General features: G+C 53.1%; 1 protein-coding gene across 1 annotated transcript; it reads right to left on the bottom strand.

Moving 5' to 3' along the window:
* Positions 1-4,600: 4,600 nt before the first annotated feature.
* Positions 4,601-11,455, bottom strand: LOC139604276 (serine/threonine-protein kinase PAK 3-like). The gene is made up of 13 exons (XM_071455371.1): positions 11,377-11,455; positions 10,396-10,433; positions 9,830-9,956; positions 9,760-9,771; positions 8,731-8,865; positions 7,986-8,049; positions 7,306-7,354; positions 6,883-6,995; positions 6,506-6,623; positions 5,653-5,752; positions 5,175-5,371; positions 4,941-5,078; positions 4,601-4,702 (listed from the first exon to the last, which is right to left on the bottom strand). The coding sequence occupies exons 1-13, from the start codon at positions 11,453-11,455 to the stop codon at positions 4,601-4,603; spliced, it is 1,272 nt and encodes a 423-aa protein (XP_071311472.1).
* Positions 11,456-20,504: the final 9,049 nt, after the last annotated feature.

The following is a 20,504-nucleotide window of genomic DNA, read 5'->3' as shown; positions in this document are numbered from 1 at the left end:
TGGCTCTGCACAAGCCCAGAGAGCAGCACGGGCACCTCAGGCCGAGCACAAAGGAGCACAGGATGATCTGCAGGGTGCTCTGTGACAACAGGCACTTTGAGCTGTTGTCCAGAGTGTAAGAACTACATCCCCTCTTCTTCAGATTCTCCTAAAAATGCCCACTGATGTTGTTTTGTATGATGCAGCTCTCTTAAGCCCCTATTACACTGTATCTGCACGAGCATTCACACAGGTGTTTGCTAAAACAATTCTGCTCCAGCTGAAAAGCACTGGGTACCCTGAGCAATAGCAGCAGATAAATGGACATAGAGAGACTTCAGGAGCAGAAGCAGCATTAAATCCATGACAATTGTGGAGATGTGAAAATACAGAAATCCACCAGTGGTAGCAAAGCCCACACATCTCCACTGGGTTCTGCAGAATGGCAGCAAATAATGCACAGGTGTGGAGACCATGAACTGGTTGGTGCTGCACTTATTTGTCAGTGAGCAGAGCTGTGGGAGGCAGGGATTAAGGGTGATTTTGGAACAGGAAGAAGAAAGGGACAGACAAATTCCAGGTGGAGGCAGAGTGGCTCTGCTCTGCTGACCCAAGCAGAGCAGGGAACAAGTTGGAAAGGAGTAGGAAAAAAGAGTTTTGTAAAAGGAAACCTTGCTATATAGGCATTAGTGTTCTTGCCACAGCCCACAGAGCTTAGAGCATGAATATTCATCCCATTTATATATGCCTGCAAGATGTAAGAAAAATTCCTTTCCATGTGGTTATTTACACAAACATACCCATGAACAAATAAAAAAACTGCACAACTACATGTATCATTAAGCTGGATACTCTGTAGATTCTCACATGAACACTTGCAGAATTATATAATACTTCCAAACATATAGAGACTTTTGTTCTCTGTTTGCTTCTTTAAAACTCACAAAATGTAATGAAATTCTCTTTCAAAAGTGCAGAGCCTGCTGTGTGGCTAAGCAAGCCATTATTTGCTTGCTCACAATCATCTCTTCCTTGTGTGTTAGTCACTGATGCATTAATTGCTTATCCAAACTTGAAACGGTTCATGAGTCATTCTGAAGAGAAACTAAATTTGAAGGAGCCCATTTGAATGGAATTCATGTCCTCTGCCTCTTAAAGCTGAAGGTCTGTATTTATTACCTGTCAGAATGAAGTCTTGTTGCCTAATAAATGGGAAAATAGGAAATATGCTGACTAGAGCACCATGTTTCAAGGGATCATTGCATTTTAGTTTTATTTGACCAAATGAGTAGTCAAAGAGAGAAAGGGCTGGTCAATTACAAGAGAGAAAGCAGGTGAAAGAGATGTCTAGGTCTGCTGCAGCTGGAGTCAAAAATGAAGTGTGTGGGTTTTGAAGTGGGGAAGGGATTCCAGATCAGATGATTTTAACTAACTTGCATTACTAAATGCACGATCTTCAAACAAACACGTTGGTATTCCTTGTCTTGAGGAAAGGAAGGGTATTGGGGAAGATGAAACAGGAAAGCCTTATAAATATGATTGTCTGGCAAAAGATTTTGAGAATATAGAAACTATAAGCAAGATTGAAATGAAAGCAAGCTTTGAGATACCTTAGTTAGTGAACAACTGGAAAACAATGGTGTGGCCCAACTGAAGGTAATCCCCTTTTGAGGAAACAATTCCCTCTGCTTGCAGGCAGGTCCAAGGTTCAGAGCAGACCCTACTAGCTCAGCAGAAGGGGTCCAAAGAGGAGTTTTTAGGGTTTAAAATGTAACACAGTATGGTAATGTAATGATTCTTACAGGCTGGATGTAAATGCTATAGGATTTGTATCTTGGACTAGATTGGTTAGTGAGAATTAGAATATTCAACAGAGAAGAAGATTTATTGTATTGTAGCGGGAACCTCGCTCTCTTACGCTCTTCCCCTCTTACTCTCTCCCCCTCTCATCCTCTCTGCCCCTCTCTTCTCTCGGGCCTGCTCCGAGCAGTGCCTGGCAGCTCCAAGCAGGGCCCTGCACCCAGGCCCTTTGCAATGAGCCGCAGGTTCCACGGCCTGGCTGCAGAGATCTCTCGTCTCCGTCCGTCCCGACCGTCCCACCCGCCAGTGCTCCTACAGAAGGGGAGAAAGAAGGCATGGAGTTTCCAGGAGTATCCAGATAAATCCACTTTATTCTGGATCAATATGGAATTTTCATGAAGGAAAAGCATTAAGTGGAGGGCTCTTCACCCATTTTTTTTTTACTAAAATTCTGTGAAAGATACTATTTTGGAGTGTAAAAATTGTCATGTTGAAAACATGAATGTGCTGAGAGAATTTGAAGTCTGGGCCAATGACAATTCACTGTTGAAAATCCAAGTCTAAAACTTTTCAAATTAAGTGACCCAGGATGAAGTAGGAAACACAAGTCCTGGGCATGCAGATTTCTGAAGGGAGGAAAGAAAAGTATTGACAAGAATAAGCCTAAGTTTTAAACGCCTGAAAGAGTCAAAAATAACACGTTGTGGGATATTGTACCAGATGTTCCACAGAGTTAAAACCAACCACAACTCATTAGTATCTGGACTTCCTTGCCCACTATGCTTAGAAATGTTGCTTGAAGGCACTTTGTATCTAAAAATCCAGTTCCTGTAGATGACTGTAGATGTAGATCAAAATCCTACCAAAAACTCCATGTCAAAACCAGCAAGAGTGAGACTTTTGTCCTTGGCAGTAGCTTCCAGGTGCTCCTGGAAATCGCCAGGCCTAGACACAAAGATGTGTATTCGGCGGAGGGAGAGAAGCCTTATGCTTAGCTCTAACTGCGACCTTTGCTAGCAGATCTTACTAGCAGCTAATAAATTCCATTAGTTCTGCTCTTAGCCAGAGCCAAGATGGGAATCAAAGTCTAGATCACAGGAGAAGATCACAGGAGCTTCAGCTTTTCCAGAGGAGGAAAAATACAAAGGCTAGTAAATTTGCGCTGGGTTGACAGGGGTTTTTTACAGATCCATAGACAAGTGATGAAGCTTAAAAGATGACAGCAGAGGAAAATCAACAGATATGCTGAAACTGAGTGAAGAGGAAGGAGACTTCAAATTAACTGAAAAGCTGCAGCGAAAGCTTCTCTACTTTTTGCAGTTGCTTCAAGTTCAAAATGACAAACTCTAGCAGCACTTCCAACTTATTGTTCTTAATTCTAGAATAAAGACCATCAAAACTGTGTACTCCTGCTTAGAGTATGAAGTAAAGCACAGGAAGGCATTAGAGTAAGAAAAATTGTGTTTAGAAGGCTGAGGCAGCCTTAGGGCTAGGAGGAATGGGGAGGCGTGGAAATCAGGCCTGTGGGCACCAGGCAGGGAGCATCCAGTCCCTGAGCGGTCCCTCACAGTGGGTATCCCTGCAGATGGAGTCCAAATGGAGCCACAGCTCGGTGGGAAAAGTGCCGGGCTGGTGAGCCGTGCTTAGCGGGGGCTCCTGCATCAAATTGCTCCCTGACAGGTGCGGTATGCTGTGTGTGTGTGTGTGCCCAACAGCTGGCAAGAGCAGGCTGGCCCAGATGTGGGAAAAGGCCAAGGAGGCAGCAGAGTGGCAATGGGGCTGTGCAGGAGGCCCTGGTGTTGCACACAGACGTGGGGGATCAGGCTGGCCCAGATGGTCCCGGGGGCTCTGGGCTGAAAAGGGGGGAAAAGAGAAGCCGGGAGGAAGGGCCAGATGCCGCTATGAGAATGCCATTCCATCCCATAGGGGACATAGTGAGAGGAGGCTGGGAACAAAATGGTCATTCCTGCTGATCACCCTGACATCTTCACGACAAGAGGCCCAGAAAGGAGTGCACATCTGCCTCCTGGTGTTGTCCTGAATGGCAGCTCATTACCTGGCGTTCATTACCCGCAAGTCTGGCAGCTTCCCGCGGGCATTCCACGCTTCAGGCAAGCAAAGCTGCTTACCTCACTATGTTCTTTGGGCCTCTGAAGGGGACCGTCCACTTAGCTACAGCCTGGCAAGGAAGGGAGTCTTACAACACTCTGGATATTTTAGACTTTTATTCTCACTCGGGCTGAAACAAAGTATCCCCTCGCTACTTCTCCATCTTCATCCTTCTGTCCTGCAGGTGGCCTGTTCAGGCTGACAGCTTGGAGCGCCTGCAGGCTCCAGTTCTGCTGCAGCCCAGCTTTTCCTCTCACGGCTTAATTCTTCTTATGACAATTCTTTCATTTCTACTTCAAAGATACCTCAGAGCTTGCCTAAATTAACAACACTCTATTCTAAGCTAAACAATCCTCTATTATCTAAGCTATCTACGTTGCATAGCCCTTCAATGTTGATCCCAATATATCCTAATTCTTTTGAACTTTCATCTCTTTGAGAAAGAAAAAAACAACAGAGCTTTAAATTGAACCTAGCACACACCTAACCAAACCTAACCTAACCTAACCAAACCTAACCTAACCTAACCTAACCTTACCTTACCTTACCTTACCTTACCTAACCAAACACCTAAACTGAGCAAATACGAAAAAAATCATATTTCCTATCTATGGCACAGCTCCTCTTAATACGCGGGGGATGGCTGGAGCTCTGCCCAAAGATGACACATCCCCTTTTCCCTCCTCTCGGCTGGCGGGGCATAAGAGCCTCCTCAGGCGCAGGTGTCTCCTCTCCAGTCTTCCTGCACTTGCTTGGCTGAGGTGATCAGAGCAGCCAGGCTGGAGGCAGGATCGCCGGAGGTAACAAAGGGATGCTGCCCAGAGGAAAAAGAACAAAGAAAGGAACTCTTACTTTCCAGGATCCCATCCTCACGGGCTCAGGCAGGATTCCCTGGCTACCAGGAAGACACACAAAGAGCACCGAGGGCAGCATGTCCCCCTGCGCCTTCCTGTGCTGGCAGCTGCCTGTGCCACGTGGCCCACACTCCTCCTCATGCCTTCATGCAGGTGTCCTCAGCTGACAGGGCTTTTTGCCCCTTTGCTTTTTCTTACCTGCAGGAGTTCCTGGGCAGACCAGCGCCTGTCCTCGTCTGCCTGCAGGCAGCAGCGGAGGAAGTCACGCAGGAGAGCCGAGTGGTGCCTGGGGTTCTGCAGTTTTGGGGGCCCGTTCCTTTCTATCAGTTCAAAAACCTACAGCACATGGATGCAAGAGGACACTGCACCTGCTCCTTTGCTAGCCACATCAGCTCTCTCCACACAGAGCCCTCTTGCTAAGCTGCACCTTACCCTGAGACGGGCTTCCCGCTCGTAAGGAGCTTCCCCTTCCACCATTTCCAGCCCCATGATGCCCAGGGACCAGATGTCCACTTTGGGGCCGTAGGCTTCTCCTCTCACCACCTCCGGTGCCATCCAGCTGGGAGTGCCGACGCTGGAGCTGCGCTTGCTGCGCTCAGGGCTGAGCTGAGCACAGAGGCCAAAGTCACCTGAGGCCAAAAACAAAGCCTGTCAAAGCCAGCTCCCACTGGCAAAGCGGCCAAAACCATTGCCCACTCCAAGCCTGACCAGGCCATGCTGAATCGAGCTGAAAAAGCAGCTGAGCTCTCCTTCCACGTGCCTGGAGCCAGGCAAAGAAGGCATCGGCCACTTCCACAACACCCTCACCATTCACGCACTGGCCAAGCGGCGCTTCTGCCCAAGTGGCAGTCACCCAAATGCAAGCGCATGGCAGGTGCTGGAAATGCTGCAGCCCAGCAGGGATACCCACCCAACTTGACAGATCCATCCATGCCCACAAGGACGTTGTTGCTTTTGATGTCTCTGTGGATGACTTGGCGGGAATGAAGGAAATGCAGTCCTTGCAGGCACTGAGAGAGAAAAAGGAGGGAGGGAAAGTTAACGTACAGGATGGGATTTCATCCCACCAGAAAGGAAAGAGCTCAATGGGATTGACGGCTTTCTCAGGGAATTGTGAGCGAGGGCGCAGCATCATGGTGCTGTCACGAAGAAGAGCTTGCTGCTTCAACACTCTTGGAAGTTTTTTTCTCGATTCCAAGCGAAGGCATCCGGGCTCCCAAAAGTTCCGCCGGCCTTGGGTAGGAAGCGCGTCACCTTTGGCTGGGAGGCGGCACGGCAAAGATTTTTGGGGAAGCCTAGTGGCAGCAGAGGAGGAAGCAGCACCTTAGAGCTGTTCCAGAATCCATCGCCATGCGGGCTGCAACGCTATCCTTTGCAGCTGAGGACGGCTCTTTGGCCTTAGCTGGAAATTCTGCCGCCTGCATGCTGCCTTCCCGTGGCAAGGAATGTAGGACAGACAGACAGGCTCCAGGCTAACATTCCCAGGCAAAGCTGAGAAGAGGAAGCAAGTGAACCCAAGCGAGTGAGGCAGCACCAGCGCCAGAGGACACACAGGATGGAAGAGTGCAAGAACAGAGCCTGAGGAGTGCGGGGACAGCGGCAGGCAGTTCACTTCCCATGCTCGCTCTTCTCCTGTGTGTGGTGACAGCAGCAGCAGCAGCAGCAAAAGAAAGGTGAGAGCAAGAAATCCCGGCTGTCCTTAACCTCCAGCTGGCAAGCAGCATCCTGGACAGGCTTGGGGAAGCACAAGCGGGATCCCTCACCTCCCGACAGACAGCGCCTATCTGTCCTTCCTCCGGGTACACTGCGCTGAGCACATCAAACAAGGTGCCGCCGTCCATGAACTCCATGGCCAGCCAGAGCTCCGCATCCACCAGGTAGCTGAAAGAAGAAAACCACGGCATGGAGAGACAGCAATGGGCACAGCCTCAGTCAGCCGAGGGCCCGAGCCAGGTTTTTGCAACTGCTCTCCAAGCTACGTGTGCCACACGAGATTCATGATCACCAGCTCCACCTCCTGCCACGCTCTGGAGACCAGCAGAGAAATCACCAGCAGCTCCCTTCTCTGCCAGTGACCAAAGGGCATCGTCTCTTCGGGCTTGCACTAGCTAAAGCTACATTGACAGGAGAATACGCCAACCTGTCTAAGTAGGTAACGATATTGGGACTCCTGTTGTCCCTCATGGCCAGGATTTCATTGGCAGCCAGCTCCTCGGACATCTCCTCCTCAAGCGACATGATCTTGATTGCCACCTGAAATGACATTGGCCACCGTTTACCTTGAGAAGACGCCCCCTGCTCGAGATCACAAGCAGCACGGAGCGAGTGCTGCTGCAATGAGGCAGCGGGCTGGGCCAAAGGGCCTTGTCACTAGACAGCAGAGCTTAGCAGAAGCACCAAAGGCCATCCCAAATGCATTCTGCCCCCTGAGCCTAGAGTGTACTTCAGAGGAACAGCCTCTGCTGCAGACATGGAGCTGCCACCCAAACCTCCAGGCAGGGCTCACAGCAGCGGGGAAAGCGCTCCAGAGCTGCAAAATGGCATGGGGCTGTTGGCACTTTACCTGTTGTCCGCTGCTGGTGTCAAGGGCTTTATAAACAGCTCCAAAGCCCCTGGAAAGACAAAAGCAGCAGAAAGAGCCCTTTATCCCTTGGCACTGAAATCAAGCCTAGGCAGCAGATCTCCCCAGGCTGCCTGCACGCCTTCCTTAGAAAACGCCTGGCTGCGGCGTCTCTTCGGCCAACAGCACGTCGGGCCGTGAGCCCTCTGCCGTGCGGGGCAGCCTGTCCAAGGGAACACTAAGGTGCAGCATGAAGACCAAGGGCCGCTGGAAATCTCCAAGGCGCACGCCCAGCCACGTCATTTCCAAACCTAAGGGGAACAGTCCTCCTTGTGCGGGTGTGCATGCATGTGTGTGTCAAAAGAGTGAGAACAATGAGAGTCAGAAGACTGTCCTTGAGAATCTGACATTTCTTGAATGGCAAGGTGCTCTTTCAGGCCAGAAAGCTGCAGGGGCAGAGGGCTTCCCAGCTCCTGCTCCTCCTTGCTGCAAGCAAGACAATGCCAGCATCAAGTTTTCTTTGATGAGGCCTTCGGATTGCTCTGCCCCAGCAGTCCAGGCAGGCGACAGGAGGTAAAGCCAGAGCCTGACCGTGATTGGAGCTTGCCTGACTTCACGCTTGATCTTGCACCAGCCAAAGACCTGGCCCACACTTTTGTAAAAGGAGCCGAGGCCACGCTTACCCTCGTCCCAGTTCTTCAAATGCCGTGTATTTGCTCATTGGCTGGCCCGGACTCACAATGCTCCCTGAAAGACAAAAGCAGCGCAGGGCGCTCACTCGCACACAGAGGCGCCGCTCCCCACACCCTCCCAAAGGCAGCCCCGCTGCCGGCAGCTCTGGGCCCTTTGCGGTCCCCTGGCTTCCAGCTGCTGAGACCAGCAAGTGGGAGGGCCATCTTCTCCACCTTTCATCAGGTGGCCTTTCCAAGAAGGCCTTGGTTTCTTTCAAGCGCAGCATCCCATGCCATAAGCCAAAATGATGAGACCTTAAGAAGAGGGCCCTAAGAGGTCACCAAGGGCCTTTGCAGCCTCTGCAGTCACAGCCACCATCACTGGCAGGTCCACTGCCAGGGCCACAAGGTGTCTGAGCCAGAGGAGGTGTAAGAACGGGAGCCCGAAAACAGCTGGGGCCAGAGAGCTCCCTGGGGCCTAGTCACTTGCTAGGTGCCAGCCTTCTGCTCAAGCAGAAACAATCTCTGCTTTTGTCTTTGGCACACAAGGCAGCCCAGGCAGAGCCAAGCCAGGCCCAGCCGCCCTCACAGGCAGCAGGAAGTCCCTGAGCGCTGCCGCGCTGCCTCAAAGCACAACAACGGCTTCTGCCGAGAGGCCTAAGCGCCTCTGAGAGCGAGGGGCAACGTCTGGCACAGCCTACACCCAGACACGCACACAACACACTGCTCTGGCAGACAAGAAATGCAGCCGACTTACTCAGTGTCTTCCGGCCCTGCTCCTGCCTCATCTCGGGCTGCTGGGCTGCGCTGCTGCAGGAAGTGCCAGCAGCGGGGGGCGAGCTGGCTGCTGCAGGCCACGCTGGTCCAGCGGCACCAGGTTGAATTGCAGAGCCTGTGTTGAGCTGGGACCAGAAAGGATTGCCCGTCAGAAGGGTGTCTGGCACACATGCTCCGCCGAGTGCAGGGCCAAAGCAAGGCCTTGGGAAGGTGCTGTCAGCCACCGCCAGGCCTCTCCAGCTGGGGCCTTTCCCATGTCCCCTTCTCAAAGGCAACTTTGGCAAAAGCCCAAAGGCTACTTGGATCCAGCCCCTCAGGGCCACCTCCATGCTCCATGTTTTCAGCTTTTCTGCAAGACACTGGCAACAAGGGATCCATGGGGCTGCCAAGATCCAGAAAGCGATCAGAGCAGTTCCCCAGAGCCTTGTTGCTTTCCTCCTCCTGTCTTTCCCTGGGCAATGAAATCAGCCCGCAGCTGGCATGCAGTGCTCTGCTCAGAAGCCCGCAGCATGGCCCTTCTCTGATCCTTCTCACGCATTGCCCCTCTCCATGGAAGCCTTTAGGGAGCGGCCCTTTGGAGACGCCTTCCTGCCCTGCCCAGACCCACGCGCCCTTCACAATGTAGGGCTGCCAAGGATTCTCCTCTGCAAAGGCTGCTCTGAGCGGCTGGAAGTGAAGCACAGCCTGAAGCTAATTAGTCCACGGAGAGGGCAGGTCCCTTCCAGGGGCCAGTGTCTGCCAGGTCCCCTGCAAGGCCGGCAACTGCGTCTTTGGGCCGCTCCGTCCGCTGACCACAGGCAGCCTGCACTGACAATGGGCACACGGGGCTGACTGCTACACTGAGAATCATTGAATGCTGCCTCCTGTCTGATGCCAGGAGACATTCTCGGGCCCTCTCGGCATCCCAGCTTAAATGCCAAACTTCAGACCCCATTGGCCAGGGCTCCCTGGCTTGCCTGAAGCAGCACTAGGTCCCGGCAGGCACACAGCCGCCAGCATCTTCAGCCACGAGCAACAAGGGCTGCTCCAAAACTGGAAGCCTGGCCCTGCACCAAAGGCAGTGCCAAGCTCACTGCCACTTACCGGCTCTGCAAGCTCAGGCTGTGCAGGGAGAGCAGCTGGAGGCTTGATGCTCTTTTGCTCCTCTTCAGCCTCTTCCTCAATGCCAGAGGCAGCCAGAGGAGCTGCTGACCCTGCTGTTGAGGCCTGCAGACAGACAGAAGTGAGACAGATGGGCAAAAGGCAATCCCTCAGGAGCTGCTTTCTGTTGAGCTGGGAAAGGACCCAGAAGAAGGGGAAATGGTAGACTTTGATACAAGTGGGACTCTGAGTCATGAAAAGCCCAGGAAGTTGGCTGAATGAGGTGCTACTCCCATCTTGCTGTGCATTTGAGCTTCCCTGCTGCCTAGAAGCAGCAAGATGCCTTGCAGCTGTCCCATTTGCCTTTCATCTCTTGAAAGGCTCTTCCCTGCAAAATCAGCAAACAGCCAGTGCTCCCTTTGCTACTGCTGATGCCACGGGGCACTTGGCCTTTCTTTCAGCCTCCCACGCTGGCACTCCACACTGGACTGCAAGAGGCCAAGCTGGCAGAATTGCCGCCCCATTGTCACACGCCAGCAACGTCCCAGCTTCCTTTGCCACTCACCAAAGGCCAGGCTTGCCTCCATCCGCGTGTCAGGTGACCTGCAGCGAGCAAGGGAAAAGGAACCAGAGGCCCTTAGAAAAGTGCCTGTGCTGGCCACTCCCGCAGCACAAGGCAGTCCCAACACAGAGCATTTCCCTTTCCCAACAGGCCTCCAGGAGCAACAGCTCTTTCCCACAGCAGCCAAGAGAACAACAAGGACGCTAGAGTAGGCTCTGTCTACATTTGGGCCTCTTTTGCCAAGAGAGAAATAGAAAGACGCTGCTGGAAATGCCCCTTGCTCTTCAACACTCTGAGCTTCCCTTGTGCCCAACAGCTCAAGCAGCATTTTCCTCTTCTCTTTCCTGCATTTTAGATGGAGATTCTTTTAAATGGCATGCCCTAATTCCCATGCCTTGGCTGAAGATGGTAGCCCAGCAGAGCTTCCCCAAAGGGCCCCTTCCCTGTGGCAGCTCCCTGCTGAAGCAGCCCAGGAACAGCTGCTGGGCTCAGCAGCAAACCCTCCCTGCACTGGACTTTGTGCTGCATCGCCAAGGCAATCGCAGTCTTGGCACACCATCAAGGGGTCAAGTCACGCAGCCAAGGCCTCTAAGGGGCAGAATTGGGAGCAAAAGGCGCTTTCCTTCGCTCCTGGAGAGAGCCACTGAGTTGCTAGCAGTACTTCTGAGCATCTCCCCTCCGAGTCTGCAATCAGCAGCTTGTCTTGCTTGAAGCAGCAAGCGCAGGAAATGACAGACTCCAGTGCCGCGCACTCTCTCGGGGAGGGAAGGCAACCGCTGCAGGTTGCAGGGCAAATACTCTGCACCCGCCCCCCAGTACACAGATGCCCCCTTTTTAGCTGATGCTGCTGGCAGGACATTGACCAAAGCGGTGGCATCTTCATGGCCATTTTGTTCCCAAATAAACTCGGTCACTGCTGTGGCATGAAGAGCAGAGTCAAGCAAAAGCCGGGTGATGCCAGCCCCAGGAGAAACCTTTACTTACGAGTCAGCTGGGTCAGGTAGTAGCCAGAATAGACAACAGAAAAGACCGTGCAAACCGCGGCACAGACCTGCCCGATCATTTTGGCAGCGCTGTGCGGGTTTGCACACTGAATGCCAGCCAAGGCAAAGCCCAGACTCCTCTCGGGGTGCAGGCCGTCTGCTGAGAACTCCTTGAGCACAAGGATCCTCCTGCAGGGAGCCAGCGGAAGAGCCGCTCTGGACAAGCAGGCCTTGCGTGCCCCGGGGCAACGCTGTGCTGACAGCACTGTGACGTGGCACCGCTCCCCTGACCTCACAATAGCAGCTGTTCTATGGCTTCCTTGTGCCCAGCAAGGCAACCTTCTGTACAGCTGATGCGAAAGAAAAGCCTGGGAAGTTCTCCTCACTCATAAAGCAGCAGAAAATGTCCTCCCAGTCCATAAGGCAGTGCTCAAGGCATCCCAGGGGAACTCAGAAAATGGGCCAACCCAAGCGGCATCCAAGGAATCCAAGCAAACGCGCCTTTTGGTCCCAAAAGCTTTGACTGAAAGCAAAAGTCTGCTTCTTCTAGGTGGCATGCTAGCTGGTTCTGAAAAGTCTCACTTCTTCAATGCCATTTAGGGGGGAAAAGAAGCAAAGATAATAAATTTCCAGGAGTATTTTAGGCTGCAGTCACTTCTCAAGCACGTGGGTGCGTGCTGGCCTATGGAGGGGCTTGACAGCTGGCCTGCAAGCAAAGCTGAGTTCATAGAAGACACCCCAATTGATGGGTTTTCAGTGTATCCATAGCAAGGAAGAAGACAAGGCCGTCAGCATGGAAACCGATTAGAAAAGAGAGATGAAATTTTCGTAAGCTAGACTAGTGCCTAAGTAGATGTGTATACTTGCCTTATAAATGTCTGTAAAACTTTTGCCAATTCTATTGACGTTAATTGCTTTGCACCAATGGATATAAGAAGTTATGGTGGTGTAGTCAGTGACTTAAGATCACGCTTGGTTAAGAGTGTATAAGCTGGAGAACAGGCAGAATAAAGAAAACTTTTTTCTTCTTGGACCCTGATCACGTGTGTATGCCACGTCCGGCCTAATGGTGACAGTTGCCCATCTCTGGGTCAAGAGACAAGTATTGTCTGACAGGTAGCTTGTCAACAAACTGAGAAAGAATTGAGTACCTGGGCATGCAGATTTCTGAAGGGAGGAAAGAAAAGTGTTGACAAGAATAAGCCTGACTTTTAAACGCCTGAAAGAGTCAAAAATAACACGTTGTGGGATATTGTACCAGATGTTCCACAGAGTTAAAACCAACCACAACTCATTAGTATCTGGACTTCCTTGCCCACTATGCTTAGAAATGTTGCTTGAAGGCACTTTGTATCTAAAAATCCAGTTCCTGTAGATGACTGTAGATGTAGATCAAAATCCTACCAAAAACTCCGTGTCAAAACCAGCAAGAGTGAGACTTCTGTCCTTGGCAGTAGCTTCCAGGTGCTCCTGGAAATCGCCAGGCCTAGACACAAAGATGTGTATTCGGCGGAGGGAGAGAAGCCTTATGCTTAGCTCTAACTGCGACCTTTGCTAGCAGATCTTACTAGCAGCTAATAAATTCCATTAGTTCTGCTCTTAGCCAGAGCCAAGATGGGAATCAAAGTCTAGATCACAGGAGAAGATCACAGGAGCTTCAGCTTTTCCAGAGGAGGAAAAATACAAAGGCTAGTAAATTTGCGCTGGGTTGACAGGGGTTTTTTACAGATCCATAGACAAGTGATGAAGCTTAAAAGATGACAGCAGAGGAAAATCAACAGATATGCTGAAACTGAGTGAAGAGGAAGGAGACTTCAAATTAACTGAAAAGCTGCAGCGAAAGCTTCTCTACTTTTTGCAGTTGCTTCAAGTTCAAAATGACAAACTCTAGCAGCACTTCCAACTTATTGTTCTTAATTCTAGAATAAAGACCATCAAAACTGTGTACTCCTGCTTAGAGTATGAAGTAAAGCACAGGAAGGCATTAGAGAAAGAAAAATTGTGTTTAGAAGGCTGAGGCAGCCTTAGGGCTAGGAGGAATGGGGAGGCGTGGAAATCAGGCCTGTGGGCACCAGGCAGGGAGCATCCAGTCCCTGAGCGGTCCCTCACAGTGGGTATCCCTGCAGATGGAGTCCAAATGGAGCCACAGCTCGGTGGGAAAAGTGCCGGGCTGGTGAGCCGTGCTTAGCGGGGGCTCCTGCATCAAATTGCTCCCTGACAGGTGCAGTATGCTGTGTGTGTGTGTGCCCAACAGCTGGCAAGAGCAGGCTGGCCCAGATGTGGGAAAAGGCCAAGGAGGCAGCAGAGTGGCAATGGGGCTGTGCAGGAGGCCCTGGTGTTGCACACAGCCGTGGGGGATCAGGCTGGCCCAGATGGTCCCGGGGGCTCTGGGCTGAAAAGGGGGGAAAAGAGAAGCCGGGAGGAAGGGCCAGCTGCCGCTATGAGAATGCCATTCCATCCCATAGGGGACATAGTGAGAGGAGGCTGGGAACAAAATGGTCATTCCTGCTGATCACCCTGACATCTTCACGACAAGAGGCCCAGAAAGGAGTGCACATCTGCCTCCTGGTGTTGTCCTGAATGGCAGCTCATTACCTGGCGTTCATTACCCGCAAGTCTGGCAGCTTCCCGCGGGCATTCCACGCTTCAGGCAAGCAAAGCTGCTTACCTCACTATGTTCTTTGGGCCTCTGAAGGGGACCGTCCACTTAGCTACAGCCTGGCAAGGAAGGGAGTCTTACAACACTCTGGATATTTTAGACTTTTATTCTCACTCGGGCTGAAACAAAGTATCCCCTCACTACTTCTCCATCTTCATCCTTCTGTCCTGCAGGTGGTCTGTTCAGGCTGACAGCTTGGAGCGCCTGCAGGCTCCAGTTCTGCTGCAGCCCAGCTTTTCCTCTCACGGCTTAATTCTTCTTATGACAATTCTTTCATTTCTACTTCAAAGATACCTCAGAGCTTCCTTAAATTAACAACACTCTATTCTAAGCTAAACAATCCTCTATTATCTAAGCTATCTACGTTGCATAGCCCTTAAATGTTGATCCCAATATATCCTAATTCTTTTGAACTTTCATCTCTTTGAGAAAGAAAAAACAACAGAGCTTTAAATTGAACCTAGCACACACCTAACCAAACCTAACCTAACCAAACCTAACCTAACCTAACCTAACCTAACCTTACCTTACCTTACCTTACCTAACCAAACACCTAAACTGAGCAAATACGAAAAAAATCATATTTCCTATCTATGGCACAGCTCCTCTTAATACGCGGGGGATGGCTGGAGCTCTGCCCAAAGATGACACATCCCCTTTTCCCTCCTCTCGGCTGGCGGGGCATAAGAGCCTCCTCAGGCGCAGGTGTCTCCTCTCCAGTCTTCCTGCACTTGCTTGGCTGAGGTGATCAGAGCAGCCAGGCTGGAGGCAGGATCGCCGGAGGTAACAAAGGGATGCTGCCCAGAGGAAAAAGAACAAAGAAAGGAACTCTTACTTTCCAGGATCCCATCCTCACGGGCTCAGGCAGGATTCCCTGGCTACCAGGAAGACACACAAAGAGCACCGAGGGCAGCATGTCCCCCTGCGCCTTCCTGTGCTGGGAACTGCCTGCGCCACGTGGCCCACACTCCTCCTCATGCCTTCATGCAGGTGTCCTCAGCTGACAGGGCTTTTTGCCCCTTTGCTTTTTCTTACCTGCAGGAGTTCCTGGGCAGACCAGCGCCTGTCCTCGTCTGCCTGCAGGCAGCAGCAGAGGAAGTCACGCAGGAGAGCCGAGTGGTGCCTGGGGTTCTGCAGTTTTGGGGGCCCGTTCCTTTCTATCAGTTCAAAAACCTACAGCACATGGATGCAAGAGGACACTGCACCTGCTCCTTTGCTAGCCACATCAGCTCTCTCCACACAGAGCCCTCTTGCTAAGCTGCACCTTACCCTGAGACGGGCTTCCCGCTCGTAAGGAGCTTCCCCTTCCACCATTTCCAGCCCCATGATGCCCAGGGACCAGATGTCCACTTTGGGGCCGTAGGCTTCTCCTCTCACCACCTCCGGTGCCATCCAGCTGGGAGTGCCGACGCTGGAGCTGCGCTTGCTGCGCTCAGGGCTGAGCTGAGCACAGAGGCCAAAGTCACCTGAGGCCAAAAACAAAGCCTGTCAAAGCCAGCTCCCACTGGCAAAGCGGCCAAAACCATTGCCCACTCCAAGCCTGACCAGGCCATGCTGAATCGAGCTGAAAAAGCAGCTGAGCTCTCCTTCCACGTGCCTGGAGCCAGGCAAAGAAGGCATCGGCCACTTCCACAACACCCTCACCATTCACGCACTGGCCAAGCGGCGCTTCTGCCCAAGTGGCAGTCACCCAAATGCAAGCGCATGGCAGGTGCTGGAAATGCTGCAGCCCAGCAGGGATACCCACCCAACTTGACAGATCCATCCATGCCCACAAGGACGTTGTTGCTTTTGATGTCTCTGTGGATGACTTGGCGGGAATGAAGGAAATGCAGTCCTTGCAGGCACTGAGAGAGAAAAAGGAGGGAGGGAAAGTTAACGTACAGGATGGGATTTCATCCCACCAGAAAGGAAAGAGCTCAATGGGATTGACGGCTTTCTCAGGGAATTGTGAGCGAGGGCGCAGCATCATGGTGCTGTCACGAAGAAGAGCTTGCTGCTTCAACACTCTTGGAAGTTTTTTTCTCGATTCCAAGCGAAGGCATCCGGGCTCCCAAAAGTTCCGCCGGCCTTGGGTAGGAAGCGCGTCACCTTTGGCTGGGAGGCGGCACGGCAAAGATTTTTGGGGAAGCCTAGTGGCAGCAGAGGAGGAAGCAGCACCTTAGAGCTGTTCCAGAATCCATCGCCATGCGGGCTGCAACGCTATCCTTTGCAGCTGAGGACGGCTCTTTGGCCTTAGCTGGAAATTCTGCCGCCTGCATGCTGCCTTCCCGTGGCAAGGAATGTAGGACAGACAGACAGGCTCCAGGCTAACATTCCCAGGCAAAGCTGAGAAGAGGAAGCAAGTGAACCCAAGCGAGTGAGGCAGCACCAGCGCCAGAGGACACACAGGATGGAAGAGTGCAAGAACAGAGCCTGAGGAGTGCGGGGACAGCGGCAGGCAGTTCACTTCCCATGCTCGCTCTTCTCCTGTGTGTGGTGACAGCAGCAGCAGCAGCAGCAAAAGAAAGGTGAGAGCAAGAAATCCCGGCTGTCCTTAACCTCCAGCTGGCAAGCAGCATCCTGGACAGGCTTGGGGAAGCACAAGCGGGATCCCTCACCTCCCGACAGACAGCGCCTATCTGTCCTTCCTCCGGGTACACTGCGCTGAGCACATCAAACAAGGTGCCGCCGTCCATGAACTCCATGGCCAGCCAGAGCTCCGCATCCACCAGGTAGCTGAAAGAAGAAAACCACGGCATGGAGAGACAGCAATGGGCACAGCCTCAGTCAGCCGAGGGCCCGAGCCAGGTTTTTGCAACTGCTCTCCAAGCTACGTGTGCCACACGAGATTCATGATCACCAGCTCCACCTCCTGCCACGCTCTGGAGACCAGCAGAGAAATCACCAGCAGCTCCCTTCTCTGCCAGTGACCAAAGGGCATCGTCTCTTCGGGCTTGCACTAGCTAAAGCTACATTGACAGGAGAATACGCCAACCTGTCTAAGTAGGTAACGATATTGGGACTCCTGTTGTCCCTCATGGCCAGGATTTCATTGGCAGCCAGCTCCTCGGACATCTCCTCCTCAAGCGACATGATCTTGATTGCCACCTGAAATGACATTGGCCACCGTTTACCTTGAGAAGACGCCCCCTGCTCGAGATCACAAGCAGCACGGAGCGAGTGCTGCTGCAATGAGGCAGCGGGCTGGGCCAAAGGGCCTTGTCACTAGACAGCAGAGCTTAGCAGAAGCACCAAAGGCCATCCCAAATGCATTCTGCCCCCTGAGCCTAGAGTGTACTTCAGAGGAACAGCCTCTGCTGCAGACATGGAGCTGCCACCCAAACCTCCAGGCAGGGCTCACAGCAGCGGGGAAAGCGCTCCAGAGCTGCAAAATGGCATGGGGCTGTTGGCACTTTACCTGTTGTCCGCTGCTGGTGTCAAGGGCTTTATAAACAGCTCCAAAGCCCCTGGAAAGACAAAAGCAGCAGAAAGAGCCCTTTATCCCTTGGCACTGAAATCAAGCCTAGGCAGCAGATCTCCCCAGGCTGCCTGCACGCCTTCCTTAGAAAACGCCTGGCTGCGGCGTCTCTTCGGCCAACAGCACGTCGGGCCGTGAGCCCTCTGCCGTGCGGGGCAGCCTGTCCAAGGGAACACTAAGGTGCAGCATGAAGACCAAGGGCCGCTGGAAATCTCCAAGGCGCACGCCCAGCCACGTCATTTCCAAACCTAAGGGGAACAGTCCTCCTTGTGCGGGTGTGCATGCATGTGTGTGTCAAAAGAGTGAGAACAATGAGAGTCAGAAGACTGTCCTTGAGAATCTGACATTTCTTGAATGGCAAGGTGCTCTTTCAGGCCAGAAAGCTGCAGGGGCAGAGGGCTTCCCAGCTCCTGCTCCTCCTTGCTGCAAGCAAGACAATGCCAGCATCAAGTTTTCTTTGATGAGGCCTTCGGATTGCTCTGCCCCAGCAGTCCAGGCAGGCGACAGGAGGTAAAGCCAGAGCCTGACCGTGATTGGAGCTTGCCTGACTTCACGCTTGATCTTGCACCAGCCAAAGACCTGGCCCACACTTTTGTAAAAGGAGCCGAGGCCACGCTTACCCTCGTCCCAGTTCTTCAAATGCCGTGTATTTGCTCATTGGCTGGCCCGGACTCACAATGCTCCCTGAAAGACAAAAGCAGCGCAGGGCGCTCACTCGCACACAGAGGCGCCGCTCCCCACACCCTCCCAAAGGCAGCCCCGCTGCCGGCAGCTCTGGGCCCTTTGCGGTCCCCTGGCTTCCAGCTGCTGAGACCAGCAAGTGGGAGGGCCATCTTCTCCACCTTTCATCAGGTGGCCTTTCCAAGAAGGCCTTGGTTTCTTTCAAGCGCAGCATCCCATGCCATAAGCCAAAATGATGAGACCTTAAGAAGAGGGCCCTAAGAGGTCACCAAGGGCCTTTGCAGCCTCTGCAGTCACAGCCACCATCACTGGCAGGTCCACTGCCAGGGCCACAAGGTGTCTGAGCCAGAGGAGGTGTAAGAACGGGAGCCCGAAAACAGCTGGGGCCAGAGAGCTCCCTGGGGCCTAGTCACTTGCTAGGTGCCAGCCTTCTGCTCAAGCAGAAACAATCTCTGCTTTTGTCTTTGGCACACAAGGCAGCCCAGGCAGAGCCAAGCCAGGCCCAGCCGCCCTCACAGGCAGCAGGAAGTCCCTGAGCGCTGCCGCGCTGCCTCAAAGCACAACAACGGCTTCTGCCGAGAGGCCTAAGCGCCTCTGAGAGCGAGGGGCAACGTCTGGCACAGCCTACACCCAGACACGCACACAACACACTGCTCTGGCAGACAAGAAATGCAGCCGACTTACTCAGTGTCTTCCGGCCCTGCTCCTGCCTCATCTCGGGCTGCTGGGCTGCGCTGCTGCAGGAAGTGCCAGCAGCGGGGGGCGAGCTGGCTGCTGCAGGCCACGCTGGTCCAGCGGCACCAGGTTGAATTGCAGAGCCTGTGTTGAGCTGGGACCAGAAAGGATTGCCCGTCAGAAGGGTGTCTGGCACACATGCTCCGCCGAGTGCAGGGCCAAAGCAAGGCCTTGGGAAGGTGCTGTCAGCCACCGCCAGGCCTCTCCAGCTGGGGCCTTTCCCATGTCCCCTTCTCAAAGGCAACTTTGGCAAAAGCCCAAAGGCTACTTGGATCCAGCCCCTCAGGGCCACCTCCATGCTCCATGTTTTCAGCTTTTCTGCAAGACACTGGCAACAAGGGATCCATGGGGCTGCCAAGATCCAGAAAGCGATCAGAGCAGTTCCCCAGAGCCTTGTTGCTTTCCTCCTCCTGTCTTTCCCTGGGCAATGAAATCAGCCCGCAGCTGGCATGCAGTGCTCTGCTCAGAAGCCCGCAGCATGGCCCTTCTCTGATCCTTCTCACGCATTGCCCCTCTCCATGGAAGCCTTTAGGGAGCGGCCCTTTGGAGACGCCTTCCTGCCCTGCCCAGACCCACGCGCCCTTCACAATGTAGGGCTGCCAAGGATTCTCCTCTGCAAAGGCTGCTCTGAGCGGCTGGAAGTGAAGCACAGCCTGAAGCTAATTAGTCCACGGAGAGGGCAGGTCCCTTCCAGGGGCCAGTGTCTGCCAGGTCCCCTGCAAGGCCGGCAACTGCGTCTTTGGGCCGCTCCGTCCGCTGACCACAGGCAGCCTGCACTGACAATGGGCACACGGGGCTGACTGCTACACTGAGAATCATTGAATGCTGCCTCCTGTCTGATGCCAGGAGACATTCTCGGGCCCTCTCGGCATCCCAGCTTAAATGCCAAACTTCAGACCCCATTGGCCAGGGCTCCCTGGCTTGCCTGAAGCAGCACTAGGTCCCGGCAGGCACACAGCCGCCAGCATCTTCAGCCACGAGCAACAAGGGCTGCTCCAAAACTGGAAGCCTGGCCCTGCACCAAAGGCAGTGCCAAGCTCACTGCCACTTACCGGCTCTGCAAGCTCAGGCTGTGCAGGGAGAGCAGCTGGAGGCTTGATGCTCTTTTGCTCCTCTTCAGCCTCTTCCTCAATGCCAGAGGCAGCCAGAGGAGCTGCTGACCCTGCTGTTGAGGCCTGCAGACAGACAGAAGTGAGACAGATGGGCAAAAGGCAATCCCTCAGGAGCTGCTTTCTGTTGAGCTGGGAAAGGACCCAGAAGAAGGGGAAATGGTAGACTTTGATACAAGTGGGACTCTGAGTCATGAAAAGCCCAGGAAGTTGGCTGAATGAGGTGCTACTCCCATCTTGCTGTGCATTTGAGCTTCCCTGCTGCCTAGAAGCAGCAAGATGCCTTGCAGCTGTCCCATTTGCCTTTCATCTCTTGAAAGGCTCTTCCCTGCAAAATCAGCAAACAGCCAGTGCTCCCTTTGCTACTGCTGATGCCACGGGGCACTTGGCCTTTCTTTCAGCCTCCCACGCTGGCACTCCACACTGGACTGCAAGAGGCCAAGCTGGCAGAATTGCCGCCCCATTGTCACACGCCAGCAACGTCC

This window comes from Agelaius tricolor, unplaced genomic scaffold, assembly GCF_023055355.1.
Source record: "Agelaius tricolor isolate 1412-34295 unplaced genomic scaffold, bAgeTri1.0.p SCAF_48, whole genome shotgun sequence".
Taxonomy (NCBI): domain Eukaryota; kingdom Metazoa; phylum Chordata; class Aves; order Passeriformes; family Icteridae; genus Agelaius; species Agelaius tricolor.
This window is presented reverse-complemented; position numbering and strand designations above follow the sequence as displayed.

Bases quoted from the DNA above. Each gene is read 5' to 3' on its own strand.
- LOC139604276 (XM_071455371.1), bottom strand. From the start codon at position 11,455: ATGATCGGGCAGGTCTGTGCCGCGGTTTGCACGGTCTTTTCTGTTGTC. The intron at 6,624-6,882 runs GTTGGCGTATTC...TTCTTCTTTCAG, and splicing joins ATCGTTACCTACTTAGACAG to CTACCTGGTGGATGCGGAGC. The intron at 4,703-4,940 runs GTAAGAAAAAGC...TCCTCTGGGCAG, and splicing joins CTGCCCAGGAACTCCTGCAG to CATCCCTTTGTTACCTCCGG.